Source organism: Nycticebus coucang, chromosome 2, assembly GCF_027406575.1.
Source record: "Nycticebus coucang isolate mNycCou1 chromosome 2, mNycCou1.pri, whole genome shotgun sequence".
Taxonomy (NCBI): Eukaryota; Metazoa; Chordata; class Mammalia; order Primates; family Lorisidae; genus Nycticebus; species Nycticebus coucang.
This window is the reverse complement of record NC_069781.1, coordinates 86,099,255-86,113,655: the sequence shown is the minus strand read 5'-3', so window position 1 is coordinate 86,113,655 and position 14,401 is coordinate 86,099,255. Positions and strand designations below refer to the sequence as shown.

General features: G+C 37.8%; 1 protein-coding gene across 1 annotated transcript in view; it reads left to right on the top strand.

Moving 5' to 3' along the window:
- The window catches only part of TRPM6 (transient receptor potential cation channel subfamily M member 6), a 200,706-nt gene that overhangs the window by 28,897 nt on the left and 157,408 nt on the right, over positions 1–14,401 (top strand). Inside the window, exons 2-3 of the mRNA XM_053575241.1 lie at positions 1,810–1,889; positions 4,798–4,836. Coding sequence (XP_053431216.1) covers positions 1,810–1,889; positions 4,798–4,836 — 119 coding nt within the window. The remainder of the gene's footprint in view (positions 1–1,809; positions 1,890–4,797; positions 4,837–14,401) is intronic.

Sequence of the window (14,401 nt, the reverse complement as noted above, 5' to 3'; positions counted from 1 at the left end):
GAACGCTTTTTGCATCTGGTTTTAATAGCTAATTGGTGTACATTAAGTTTAATTATATCAATTTCTTGTATTTCCTCCTTTTTATTCTACTGTCCTTGAGAGCAGGAGTTTTGTTTCGTTTGCCATAGAAGTCCCATCCTGAAATATGGAGACTTGTCCAAAATATTTATTGAATGAATTCATGAAATTCAGATATTTGAAATTCAAAATGAAGTTTTTTTGAGGACATACTGACTTCTGTGTAGCACCTTTGTCAGTGGTTTGCAAAAATTAGTACTCAATAAATGTTTGGAGAATGTATAAATTAAATTATCATTTTTGAATAGAGGACAGTGTTGACTGATTCTGAAACATTGTGTCTTTTTTATTAAAGTGAATAATAGATTGTGACTTCTCTGTTCCTTTTAAATTCTAGGACTCTGGAGTTTTCCAAGTTTATGTTTTTAGAACTTTGCCAATTTAGTGGAAGTCTCTCAATATATAGAAAATATTGCTGCCGTGCAGAAGGAAAAAAGGGTAGAATGACTTGAGATGAATCTAGCCTTTATCTAGGAAGTTTTCCCTGCTTATAGGTATGTTTTAAAGACACAGGAAGCAGTCAATCTGTTTTTTTCCTTTCCTTTCTTTTGTTTAACAAGAGCTAATTATCTAGATTTCTATTCAGTAACGAACACTTATGTTTAGGGTTGGTGCATATTGGACAAGATCCATTGAACTATGTAAAGGATTTCATAAGTTGCCTCATTGGTAACCATCTGGATACCTGAACATAGGGTGATGATGAGGTGTCATAGCTGGATTTGTAACATGTTTTCTGGCCTGGTGCATATCATCCCATGGCAGGATAGGAGTAGATAAAAGAGTGAGGTGGGAACTGCACCAATGTGGAGTTCAAACCTGGCCCGGGCCTGCTGGACAACAATGACAACTGCAATAACAACAAAAATAACAACAACAAAATAGCCAGGTGTTGTGGCAGGTGCCTGTAGTCCCAGCTACTTGGGAGGCTGAGGCATGAGAATCGCTTAAGCCCAGAGTTTGAGGTTGCTGTGAGCTCGACGGGACTCTACTGAGGGCGACATAGTGAAACTCTGTCTCAAAAAAAAAAAAAAAAGAAAATTTCATAGTAGGACAAAGTATTTTCTATTAGGACAAGACCAAGCTCATTAGCTAGCTGTCTGTGGTGGATGCAATGTCCTCCTCTGCCTGGACTTGGAAGACAGCTTACGGAGGAGCTTGGTTGTGACTTGAATTTTATAGAATAGAAGGGATTTTATAAGGGAGAAGAGCAAGTACCAATGTTCTACTTGTATTTGGGGACAGTTACAGGCCGTATGACGTGCTGCTGCACAGCCAATGGTAAGCTATGCTTGCAGAGAGGTTGCTTCTCTCCTCTCTCCAGTTTTCCTGTGAAATCTTAGCCTCTCCATATGAGTGAGAATTTTGAAGTTTTGAAAGCTTGACATTGTCTCCATAGGCTTATGGTACAAGGTATGAAAATGACTTTCAGCCGAATTAAGAGAACACACCAGTTGTATCTTTATTTCCTTGCTAGAAGTTTGTATATTTAGAGATCTCATTGTTCAATGTGAGATTATTGACCAATTAACTTGTATTTTGATTTTTCACCCCTGGCTTAATTGTGCCTGTGTTATGTAATCAAAGCCAGTAAATGCTTAGCTTGTTTGGGGTTGGCCTTGGCATTTTAAATTGTCATCCACAATACTTAAATATATTGTATCTACCTGAACTACTGTGGTTACACTGTTTTCTCATGTGGAGTATTACATAACCACACTTTCTGTTTAGTTTCAGAAATCCTGGATTGAAGGAGTATTTGACAAGAGAGAATGTAACAAAGTCATACCCAGCTCAAAAGATCCTCATAGGTATAATCTTTAATTATATATTTCTTTGTAAAGGAAGGATCTTTTTACTTGAAGGATTGTTTATAGAAACTTAGAGACATGACTTGTCTCAAAGATTTGATAAGATCTACAGAGTTAATGTTTTCAGTGTTTGTTTCTTTCACTTTATAAAAGTATTACATGATTGTTGTAGAAAATCTGATAAGAACGGGAACCTTGTCAGTCTTGTGCCTTTCCTTAACCCATTGCCTGTGACAGTGTCTGCCACATAGCAGTCTCCTGATAAAAGTCTGTTCAATGAATTAATGAAGTATAAAAAAGAAAAGATCTAATTTTAATGATGTTACTGTTAATATTATGGTGGACTTTATTCTACTTGATGCTCCTGTTTCTTTTGGGGCGGGGATAAAAATTAGGGAACTATTTGGTGGTGTACCCATTTTGCCGGATTTGGATACATAATTTAACTTCTGAATATTCAACATATTGTGAAAGTTGTGGAAAGTTCCTTATCCCAGGCCGGGTGCAGTGGCTCACACCTGTAATCCGAGCACGCTGGGAGGCCAAGGTGGGTGGACTGCCTGAGCTCACAAGTGCGAGACCAGCCTGAGCCAGAATGAGACCTTGTCTCTAAAAAATAGCCGGGCGTTGAGGCAGGCACCTATATAGTCCCAGCTACTTGGGAGGCTGAGGCAAGAGGATCGCTTGAGCTGAAGAGTTTGAGGTTGCTGTGAGTATGATGCCCCGGCACCCTAGTGAGGGTGGCAAAGTGAGACTGTCTCAAAAAAAAGCCAAGTTCCTTATCCCTGATTAAAGTATCTATGGAAAATAATGACTGGGATATTTTCAGCACCGTGTGCTCAGGGTACACACAGGTAACTTTAGTTTCATTTTCCTCCCCTGAGCTTTTCGTTTGAGCAGATAATGGGCAGTGGAATGGAATGCGTTTGATGATTCAGAGTTCATGACAATCCTTTGGAAGCTCTACTTGTGGACCAAAGTTCAAAAAAAAAAAAAAAAAAAACCAAAAAGACAAAAAAACTGCTGCCATTGAAAGATAGGGAAAGGAAGGGCTGTGAAAAATTTCCCAGGTAATCAGACTCATGAAATTAAAATTGAATGGATTGCCTTGGAGAGAAAAATGAAAAGGAAAATAGAAGACCAATATTTTAATTAGGTCACTCAATTTTTAGATTCCTTTGAACAATTGGCTTTATATTTGTTTAAAGTGTACAAGTATAACCAGATGCTTATGAAGGGTAGTGTGCTGAGGTTCTTGAAATTCTAGTTTTGGGGGATGACTGAAATACTGCTCTTTGTTAAACATTTACCAGTCCCACCCTCACGGAATTATCTATGATTTATAAGCCCTGTGATTGGAAATTCTCTTTTTACCTGCTTAGAAAATGTTTACAATATCCCAGGGTAACCTTGATTTTTCCCTTCAACTTTTATGACATCTTGTAATATGATGGTATCTGCTGTGGAAAGCAGATTTAAGCTCCGCTGGTTCCTCTTACTTTTGTAAATGGATAATCATCTTTACAATCACCCTGAACCTCACACAAAGTGATGAAATTACTATTCATAAGTCTATTATCAGCCCATACACTCACAAAGAACATCAATGATCCTAATTCTCTATGAATGGGTCCAAGGCATATTACACTTTGTGAAGGAAAAAAAGCAGTCTCTATTTTTTTGGTATTATAAAAAAAGTTAGTGAATGACTATGGCTATTTCTTCTATGCCAGCCTTTTTTTTAGACCCTAGTAGGATTCTGAAAATTGTAGCTTTTGTAAAGTTTTCCTCATTATAATGGACAGGAAAAGGTTGGTAGTTCACTATCATAAATTTTGATAAAAGCTTATCTTGTTTATTGGTTCTTCTTATAGCTCCTAATATGAAACAAATCTGATAGATTTAATTATAACATCTTTTTCCTTCTCATTTTCAACTTGTTGAAGTAAAGCTTCCGTGAAAAGACATTCCCCAAAAGGCTGGGACAGGAAGATGTGAAAGTTCTGAATATTAGTTTCTGAATAACCTGGAGTGACCCTTATTCTATGAACTTTACCTTTTCTTCCATTATTGTAACTCGAATTCCATTAAAATTCTTTGCATTGAAAATATAATCATTGATTTTTACAATGCTAATCCCCAAATTCAGAAGGTTCTTCTGAATCATAAAAAAATAACAGATTTGTCAGGGTAATCATTATAATCATACCAACAGTCCCTTGATTTGATAGTGTTTTATGGTTTTAAATGTGTTTATATACAGGGTGGCCATAAAGTTGGTGTGCAATTTAAAATTGCACAGTATTTTAAACTGCACATGAAGTGTATGGCTACGTTATGTATTTTTTCTTACTTGATTGTCAAGAAGTCTTTGTCATCATCATAGTTTAATAACAATAATAGCTATTGAGCCAGGCAATTTAGGAGGCTGGAGTGGGAGGATTGCTTGAGGCTATGAATTTGAGACAAGCTTAGGTAATATAGCCAGAACTCTGTCTGTAAAAAAACCCCAAAACAACAACAAAAAACCTCCAGCTATTATGATTATACACAGTGGATAATAATGTGCTGTATACTGTAAGACATATATATTGTCTTAGATAATCCTTTTGATAAAGTAATGGGGCAGATATTATTTTCAGATGTGAAGACTGAGGCTCAGAGGAATTGTTAAACCAGTGAGATTTAAATCTAGGTATTGTTCCAAACTCAATTTTTCATTAATCAGATCATAGTCGCTGCAGTACAGTTGTATGTAGTAAATGACAGAATGTTTGTAAAATGTTCTATGAAAACTCAGCACACCCTGATTTCTAGACCTTGGAAAATAATAGATATTCACTGTATAAGCATTAAATATGTTTTCAGATACATATAAACTAATAGAGGTTTTATTTCTTTAATTTAGATGTGCTCCAGCATGCCAGGTCTGCCAGAATTTAATCAGGTAAGGCTTAGATGATACGATTCTTTCTAACTTGGAGACACCCTGTTTAAAACTCATTGGGACAGTTTTCTCACGTCCTGAATGGACTCAGTGAAAGGTGCGTGCTTGAACCTTAACAAGGCCAGTTTAAAAAAAATTATTTTTTGATGGAGAGCTATTATTTGAATATAACAGGCTACTTGAATTATTTAGAGAAGTAAATGGCTAAGGGCCTTTAGCAAGAGCTTCTACCAGTGGAAGACTTGTAAAGCATTAAATTTTAATGTTACGATCAAATTTTATTTGAATAATTTTAAGATGCTTCACACACACAGCACTGTATTTGATCTATAACTTACAGGTGATGTGTAGCATACCACGCTTATGGGCAAAAATAACTCTTTAGGGTGATACAAATTTTAACAGTGATTTGCATATTAAACATATTAAACTATGTAACTGGTTTTACCTTTCTTTTCTGTTAGGTGGAGGAAAATGACATTTCCTTAATTTTGATCATAGCCTGAAATGTATATTATGGGTTGAACCAAAGTTAATTTATTTTTGGAAAAAATGTTTGGAATCCCCAATTTAGCACAACACAGGGAAAGGAAAACAGCATTCACAGAGATGGGGGGTGTAGGAGAAGAAGGGGGCTGTGTGTGGTGGGGGAGAGCTCCTACTTAGTTGATCTCTTTCACCTTTTCCTCAAATTCATTTTCCTTTTCAGTAATTACTTAAAATTTTGCTAAAGTTCAAAGCAAACATAAGAAATAAAAAAGCCTCATTTTACTCCTACTTGATTCTTCAGAAATTCTCCCCATCAACATCCTCCCAAACCCCACAATCTTCAGAGGTAACAAAAATGAAAATATAATATGCAAAAGCATTTATTTGCACCATCTAGAAAAACAGTTAAAACTCATCATTTTTTTGCACTTCGCTAGGTCCTAGTTTTCTTTTTTTGATAGGGAGAACCATCAGTTTCAACACTAGTGACTGTGTGTTTCTCCCCCTGCCCCCAGAGTCTCATTTATTGTCTATTTTTGGTTTGTTAATTTATTTAAGCTTTTTTTTGGTTGTTGTTTGTTTGTTTGTTTTGAGATAGAGTCTCAAGCTGTCGCCCTGGGTAGAGTGCCATGGCATCACAGTCACAGCAACCTCCAACTCTTGGGCTTACGCAATTCTCTTGCCTCAGCCTCCCAAGAAGCTGGACTACAGGCGCCTGCCACAACACCTGGCTATTTTTCTTTGTTGTTGTTTGGCGGGCCTGGGCTGGATTCGAACCCATCAGCTGCGGTGTATGTGGCTGGCGCCCTAGCCACTTGAGCTACAGGTGCCGAGCCTGTTTGTTTGTTTTAAGAAGTAGGGTTTTTCTCTGTTGCCCAGGGTAGAGTATAGTAGCATGGTCATAGCTGACTGTAGCTTTGAGCTTCTGGGCTCAAATGATCCTCTTGCCTCAGCCTCTGGAGTAGCTGGGAGTACAGGTGTACACCACCATGGCTGGCTAGTTTTAAAATTTTTTTTATAGAGATAGAGTCTTGTTATGTTGCCCAGTCTGGTCTTGAGTTCCTGGCCTCAAATGATCTTTCTGCCTCAATCTCCCAAAATACTGGGATTATAGGTGAGAGCCACTGTGCCCAGTCTGAAGCTCATTCATTTCTGATGCCATCTCTGTTACAGCCATCTGTCTGTGGCTGTTTCTGAGCCTTTTTTTTTTTTGTTTTTCCAGTATCATTGATCCACTCATCTCAAATTCCTCTCTGTTTCATCATTACCATTTTATAATATAGTATCTTGGTATCTGATAGGGCAAGTCATCTATGCCTTATTCTTTTTAAAGATGTTTTTTGCCTAAGAGGGACTTTACCTAACAAATGCAATCAGTGTAACTTGGTTTCTTGTACCCTCAATGAATCCCCAACAATAAAAAAAAAAAAATGGTTTTTGCCCTTTGGGCACTTCTGTACATCCATATAAATTTTAGAATCATTTTGTCAAGTTCCTTGAAAGATCCTTTCTGGATTTTGTTGAGTATTTTATTGGATTCATAAAATAATTTGAGGCAGGGAGTGGCGGCTTATGCCTGTAATCCTAGCACTCGAGGAGGCTTAGAGAGTGAATTGCCTGAGCTAAGGAGTTGGAGACCAGCCTGAGCAAAGAATGAGACCTCATCTCTACTAAAAATAGGAAAACTAGCATGGTGTGGAGGCATAGGCCCAGCTACTGTTGAACCTAACAATTTGCATTTTTTTTATGTTGCTTTTTATACACCTGGAAGTTTTCATCACCTGTGTGTGTTCTGGTTCTTTGAAGAGGTTGTAAACAGTAGGCACTTCTGTCTCCTCTGCACCATCTTACCATGTGCTGCCTGGAGCGGCTGTCCAGTAAGCATCCACTGCCTATTTAGTGACCAGCTCTTTCAGCAGAGGGTCCTGGACAGTAAGGATTGTTACATGTTCTCAGTTAAAGGAAAGGAAAGCACATCAGAGACCACCTTGCCCACCCAACCCGTCAGTATTCCAGTTGAAGAAATGCAGGCCCTGGGGGAGTGGAGATGGGCAGTGCTGGTGATCTCCTGGCCCAGTGCTCTTGTACCAGGCCACATGGTTTCACAGATGCTTCTTGTTTATGGCCCTGGCTGCCAGCTCTTCAGCTCTTGTCTTTGGGTACTGCTTTTGTCAGCTATAATTCGCTGCTCTGTAGTTGGTGTTTAGTTCTCTAGGGCTGTTACAACAAAATGTCACCAACTAGCTTAAACTGGCTTAAACAACAGAAGGGAATTTCTCACAGTTCTAGAGATTGCTAATCCAAGGTTAAGGTATTGGTCGGGTTGGTTTCTCCTGAGGCCTCTCTCCTTGGTTCGAAGGTTCCTGTCTTTTGCTAATTCCTTACAGGGCTTTTTCTCAGTGTGCCCATATCCCTGGGGTCTCTGTGTCTTCTTAAAAAGACACCGCTCCCATCAGATTAGTGCTCTACCTTTACGACCTTGTTCAACTTAAATTACCTCCTTAAAATTTCCAAATATAGTCACAATGGGGCCGGGGCTTCAGCATATGAATTTTGGGGAAACACAATTTAGTTCATAACATCCAGTCACATTTTTCTACCATGTACTCAATGTATTTGACACCTTTGTCTCTTTAGAGCTTTTTGGAAACAGATCTCTGGTCAGTTCGAGACTTCCTTATTGTTTTTTCCTCTTACTGGATATATTTTCCATCAGATAATTAAATCAAAGTATAGATGCTAGCTATGGCATTTACTATTATATAATCCAAAGGATTAATTATACACTACAATGTTGATACTGGAATTTAGAAGGAGGAGTTGTCAAGAGGAATATGGGCTCTTTTAGGGCATTCAGGGAAGGGCATTATAGTCATTACTGTCCAGATGGGGAAGGGAGAACTGTGGACCTGCATGCCATTAAAGAAGTTTTAAAAAGCTGGGCCTGGTGGCTTGCACCTGTAATCCCAGCATTTTGGGAGGCTGAGGTGGGTGGATTGCTTGAGCTCAGGAGTTTGAGACTAGCCTGAACAAAAGCAAAATGCTGTCTCTACTAAAAAAAGAAAAAACTAGCTGGGAGTCATGGTGGGTGTCTGTAGTCTTAGCTACTCAGGAGGCTGAGGTGGGAGGATCACTTGAGCCCAAGAGTTTGAGGTTGCTGTGAGCTGTGATGCTACCAGCACTCTACCTAGGGTGACAGAGGGAGATTCTGTCAAAAAAAAAAAAAAAAAAAAATTGGAAAAGTTTTTTTCTCATCCCATTTCTACCTAGATAAGATGCCATTTTCAAAAAGGAAGTTTAGAAATTCCAGTGTTATAATCTGTCCTGCTTATCCACCATTTTGCTTCCACTTTTTCAGTTACCCGAGGTCTGAAAATATTAAGTGGAAAATTCTAGAAATAAAAAATTCATAAGTTTTAAATTTTGTACCCTTCCTACTAGTGTGATGAAAACTTCATGCTGTCTTGCTTTATCCCATCCAGGACATGAATTTCCCCTTTGTCCAGGGTGTCTGAGCCATAAACTACTTGTCCACTAGTCATTGCATAGCCATCTGGTGATCAGATTGAGTGTTATGGTAATTGCAGTGTTTATGTTCAAATCACCTTTATTTTACTTTATAATGGCCTCAATGCATATGGGTATTGATACTGGCAATTCCGATGTGCCAAAGAGAAAATTTAAAGTGCTTCCTTTAATTGGAAAGATGAAAGTTCTTAGCTTGCCTAGGAAAGAAGAAAATTAGCTGAGATTGCTCAGATCTGTGATAAGAACAAATCTTTTTTTTTTTTTTGGTTGAGACAGAGTCTCAAGCTATCATCCTGGCTAGAGTGCCTTGGTGTCATCATAGCTCACAGCAACCTCCAACTCTTGGGCTCAAGTGATCCTCTTGCCTCAGTTTTTCTATTTTTTAGTAGAGATGGGATCTTGCTCTTGCTCAGGCTGGTCTTGAACTCATGAGCTCAGGCAATGCACCCGCCTCAGCCTCTCTGAGTGCTAGAATTACAGGTGTGAGTGCCTGGCCAAGAACAAATCATCTATTTTCAAAATTGTGAGGAGGGGGCGGCTCCTGTAGCTCAATGGAGTAGGGCGCCGGCCCTATATGCCAGAGGTGGCCAGTTCAAACCCAGCCCCGGCCAAAAACTGCAAAAAAAAAAAAAAAAAATGGAGACTTTACATCCTTTGTATTAACCTGGATGGAAGTGGAACACAAAATTGTGAGGAGGAAGAAGAAATTCATGCTAGTTTATTTTTAATTGAAAATTTGTACTAGTTTTCTGTCACACCTCAAAACTGCAAAAGTTATGATCACAGTGTATAATAAGTATTTAGTTAAGATGAAAAAGGGATTATGTTGTAGGTGGAAGACTTGAACAGAAATGTGTTCTGACTAAAAATTTGGTTCACTGCTCTCCATGATTTCACCCATCTCCTGGGGGTCTTGGAGTGTCTGCTTCAAAGCTAAGGGGGGACTACTGCATATGCATGTTTCCTTAAGACAGGCTTCATAACTTTAATTGGGGAGTCAAAGTGACTCCTAACCCTTAAAATAAAAAATGAAAATTTAGATTACCTTTTGCTTTTGATACTATTATATTCAAATTAATATCTTAAAATAATAATTTTAAGCCAGTAGTGGTGGCTCATACCTACAATCCTATCTCTGGGAAGCCAAGGTGGGAGGATTGCTTAAGGGAAGGAGTTTATAAGCAGCCTGAAAAAATTAGCTGGATGTAGCGGGGCACACCTGCAGTCCTTGCTACCTGGGAGGCTGAGGCAGGAGGATCGCTTGAGCCCAAGAATTCGAGGTTGCTGAGAGCTAGGCTATTGCCGTGGCACTCTGGCCAAGGTGACAGTGTGAGACTCTTTCTTTAAAAAAAAATTAAATATTATATTGTTAAAAAGGAAATGTGTGTCCTTGCTAACCTTGACATTACCAGTTTATTTCAGTTAAAACTTTATGGTTGGGTACACATTGGTGTCTAATTGAGAAAAAACAGTGGTTGGCTTGAAGAACACTTAGTCCAGATGCCCAGTGTGAGGAAGGAAGAAGGTCATTTTACAGTAGTTATGGGGCCTTTGCTGTTAGACTCACCTTTGGGACCAGTGACTAGACCGAGTAGAGCTTATAGACAAATTTAGGTCTGAAGATTTTATTTTATTTTATTTTATTTTTTGTAGTTTTTGGCCGGGGCTGGGTTTGAACCTGCCACCTCCGGCATATGGGGCCAGTGCCCTACTCTGTTGAGCCACAGGCTCTGCCCAGGTCTGAAGATTTTAATAGATGAAGGGAATAATAAAAAAAGAAATGTGTACATTTTGAGAAATATTCTAAAATGTAGAAAAGAAAAATGATTTCAGTTTTTAAAGTTCTTGCTATATCTATCCAATTCTTATTTTAAAATTTGTCACTAAACTTCATTCATAAAAACAATATAACTGGGTTATTGCTGTGGAAATAATAAAATAAGGCCTTTCTTGTAAAGAAATCTGAATTTCCCTTTAAGAAGAGAATCAACTTCAGTTATAGGGAGAAAATGAAACAAACAATTTGTACTTTGTCTATTCATGTACTGGACCATACATTGACTTGTTTGCATTGACAAGAAAGTGAAAGAAAACAGAAATTCAATATCCAGACAGCTAAACGGAAGACTTACCTGTGACTTAATCAAGGTGCGATGAAGGTCACACATAGGAACCATACTCACCTATTTATAATAAATAACAAAATTTCTCTGCTTCTTGATATTTCTTTTATCAAGGTAAGAACTCTTATCTTGGTATCAAGTTGATTTTCTAGAGAGGCTCTTCTCACTCATCTAAATTATAACCCTGAGCCTCTGTATTTCTGTTTTTGTCAAATTTTATCCACCATGTTGTAGATAAGGCATAAAATGATAAAATATCACTTGGACAGAGAATAGACGTATTTCATAAACATGAATTATGAAACTCAATTGATAAGAATCCCTTAAGATATAGTTGAATATGGACGATTTAGTACATTCCATCTGTACATATGTCCATCTACCCTACCCTGTTTTTGTTTCATGCACTTTGTTTTATGCATTACAAAAGCTGCTTTTAATTCTGATGTTTGACATAGCAATTCACTCTTGATTCTTCTTTGCAATATCTTATTAAAATTGCTTCTGGTAATTTCTAAATTTAGACACAATTTAAAAATCTTTCCTTCTGCAAATTTATGGAGTCTCTGTGGAACACCTAGCAAACTCTAAAGCTCCACATAAGCATTGTTCGTTGTGGTGGTTATACTGTGTTTATGACATTAGGACTATAATCTGGGCTGAACATGGTGGCTGATGCCTATAGTACCAGCACTTTGGGAGGCTGAGGTGGAAAGGTCGCTTGAGACCAGCAGTTCAAGAACCTGGAGTTCAAAAATACCCTCCTGTGCTTGTGCTTCAGCTCCATGAGAGGCTGAGGCAGGAGGATTGCTGGAGCCCAGGAGTTTAAGGTGGCAGTGAGCTAAGATTGTGCCACTGCACTCCAGCTGGGGCAACAAGAGTGATATGCTGTCTCTACAATAAAAAAGTTAAAAAAAAAAAACAAGAACAAAAGAAAAAAATGAAACAAAGAAAAAAAGAACATATTTTCTTTGGTCAGTCTTTGTGGATTTATGAAATGCTCTGGGCGTTTTGTCAAGTGTACCCAAGAAGGACTTTGGTATTTTCAGCCTCACATTTATAAAACATTCTTCCAGGGAGGATCAGTATCTGTAATTATGTGTTGATTCTGTCTGCTTTCACTGATTTCAGTTGCCCTCCAGAACCTTCTCATGAACTACACACAGAATCTCAGAATTCTATAACAATATGTTTTCTGGAGCATCGGTCACTAAATTGAGATATGTAAACTCTATAGAGTTGAAAAAGCATGCATTGGGCTTTCTAAAGAGAGATTAATATTTTTATTTCTACTTTTTAATCTACAAATAATTAAAATGCACTGATGTATTTAAAAATTTCCCACAGTTCATAAGTGAAGTATGGAAAGGTGTTCAGTGAAAAATCCCCCACCTCTGATTGCCCCTGGGGAGGAGGCAGCCTAGTTTCACTCCCCCATTCATGGTTTCCGCTGTTACTAATTTCTTGTGATTCCTTTTAGAGTTTTTAATCCATATATAAACAAACATAAATACACATTTTAGTTTTTCTCCTGTCCTCTGTTTTTCACAAATTCTGCTTTCATGATAGTGTCTTAGTCCTTAGTCCATGCGGGCCACTGTAACAAAATACCATAAACTGAGTGGCTTAAAATAACAGAAATGTATTTCTCACAGTTCTGGAGACTGGGAAATCCAAGATCAAGGTGCTGGCAGATTGGATGTCTTGCAGGGGCCCGTTTTCTCAAAATCGTGCCTCCTCGCTGTGTCCACCTATGGTGGAAGTGATAGTTATTTGTGGCTGGGGCCTCTTTTATGAGGGCCCTAAATCCCAGTCATGTAGACTCTGCCCTCATTACCTAATCTCCTTTACATGGCCCTAGCTGCAGACATTATCACTTTGGTGGGGGTAGGATTTCAACATAGGACTTGGGGGGGCCGCACACATTCAGACCATTGCAGACCGTATGCCATGCGTGCTGTTCTGTAGTTTGCTTTCTTTGCTTAACCATATGCATTAGAGTTCCTTCTGAAACAGGCTAGAGAGAGCTTTACTTCTTTTTGTACAGAATATAGATATGTCATCAACCATGTGTTTGGTTCCCTGTTCATGGACATCTAGGTTACTTAGTTATTTGCAATCTTTTGTGATTATTAACAGATCTATAATGAGTAACTTGGGGAACTTGTGATTTTCCTTATAGCCTAACTAATATTTAATAGGTGTATCGCCATTAATATATGTTATAATTTATCAATAAACATACATATGTTAGAGTGATGCTCAAGATTTTTGCTTTTTCTTTTTTTGAGACAGGGTCTCACTTTGTCGCCCTCAGTAGAGCGTTGTCATATCATAGCTCACAGCAACCTCAAACTCTTAGGCTCAAGTGACCCCCTTGCCTCAAGACTCCCCAGTAGCTGGGACTACAGGCCCCTGCCACAATGCCTGTCTATTTTTAGAGACAGGGTCTTGCTCTTGATCAGGTTGGTCTTGAATCCACCTGTGTTGGCCTCCCAGAGTGCTAGGATCACAAGCATGAGCCACCATGCCCAGCTTATATTTTTGCTATTGGTAGAGTTGTCTTCACACCTTTTATTGTACCATATCATCAAATTTTGGAGGATATTTATTCCAATATATATATATATTTGTTTATCAGTTATATAAATGTACTCTTATACAATATATTATATGCATTATAGAGACAAAATAAAGCACTATAAATAGAACAGATAAATGAACAATTTTAAAGTATTTTATTTTACTTAGTTTACCAAAAGGTCTTTGATTTCTCCCAAGTATTATTATATAAAAGAAGATATAAAATCTATTTCATGTTTATCCCTTTTGCATTGTCATGTGGCTTATAGAGAGCTTGTATGAGTAGTAGGAAGGAGATGTGTTGGTTCTATTGTTTTCTTATACTTATTGGTATTATCTCCAGTTTATTGTTTCATTACAGAAAGCTTATTAATTATTCATTTTGTGAGGAATGCACTGGTTGAAACAAGATAATATAATCTCTAAGTCCATTTAATAGTCCCAATATAAATTATTATTTGTTAAATGCCCTTGAATTCAGGAGAGCAATGTAGTCTGGAATTAAGACCCACTGAAGGTACATGAGCCAGCAACCATCAGTGCCAGGCGAGATCCTCCACCGGCACAGAGCTTACCAATTGCTGAAGGTTTAGATTAGTCACATTTTTTAACAATACATTATTATTTTTATTTATTTTTTATTTCAACATATTAAGGCAGAGAACCACTGAGAGTGTTTTTCTAAACTTCAAAGACAACCCACGGTTATAAACCTAACTAACATTAATCTTAATGTGAAGTTTTAAGAATTAATATATGAGATCTATACATTACTTTAGAAAAATGTAGATCCATTGTTATCTATTTTCTGTTCTAAAGTTGTTTTGTTTTTCTTTGAATTT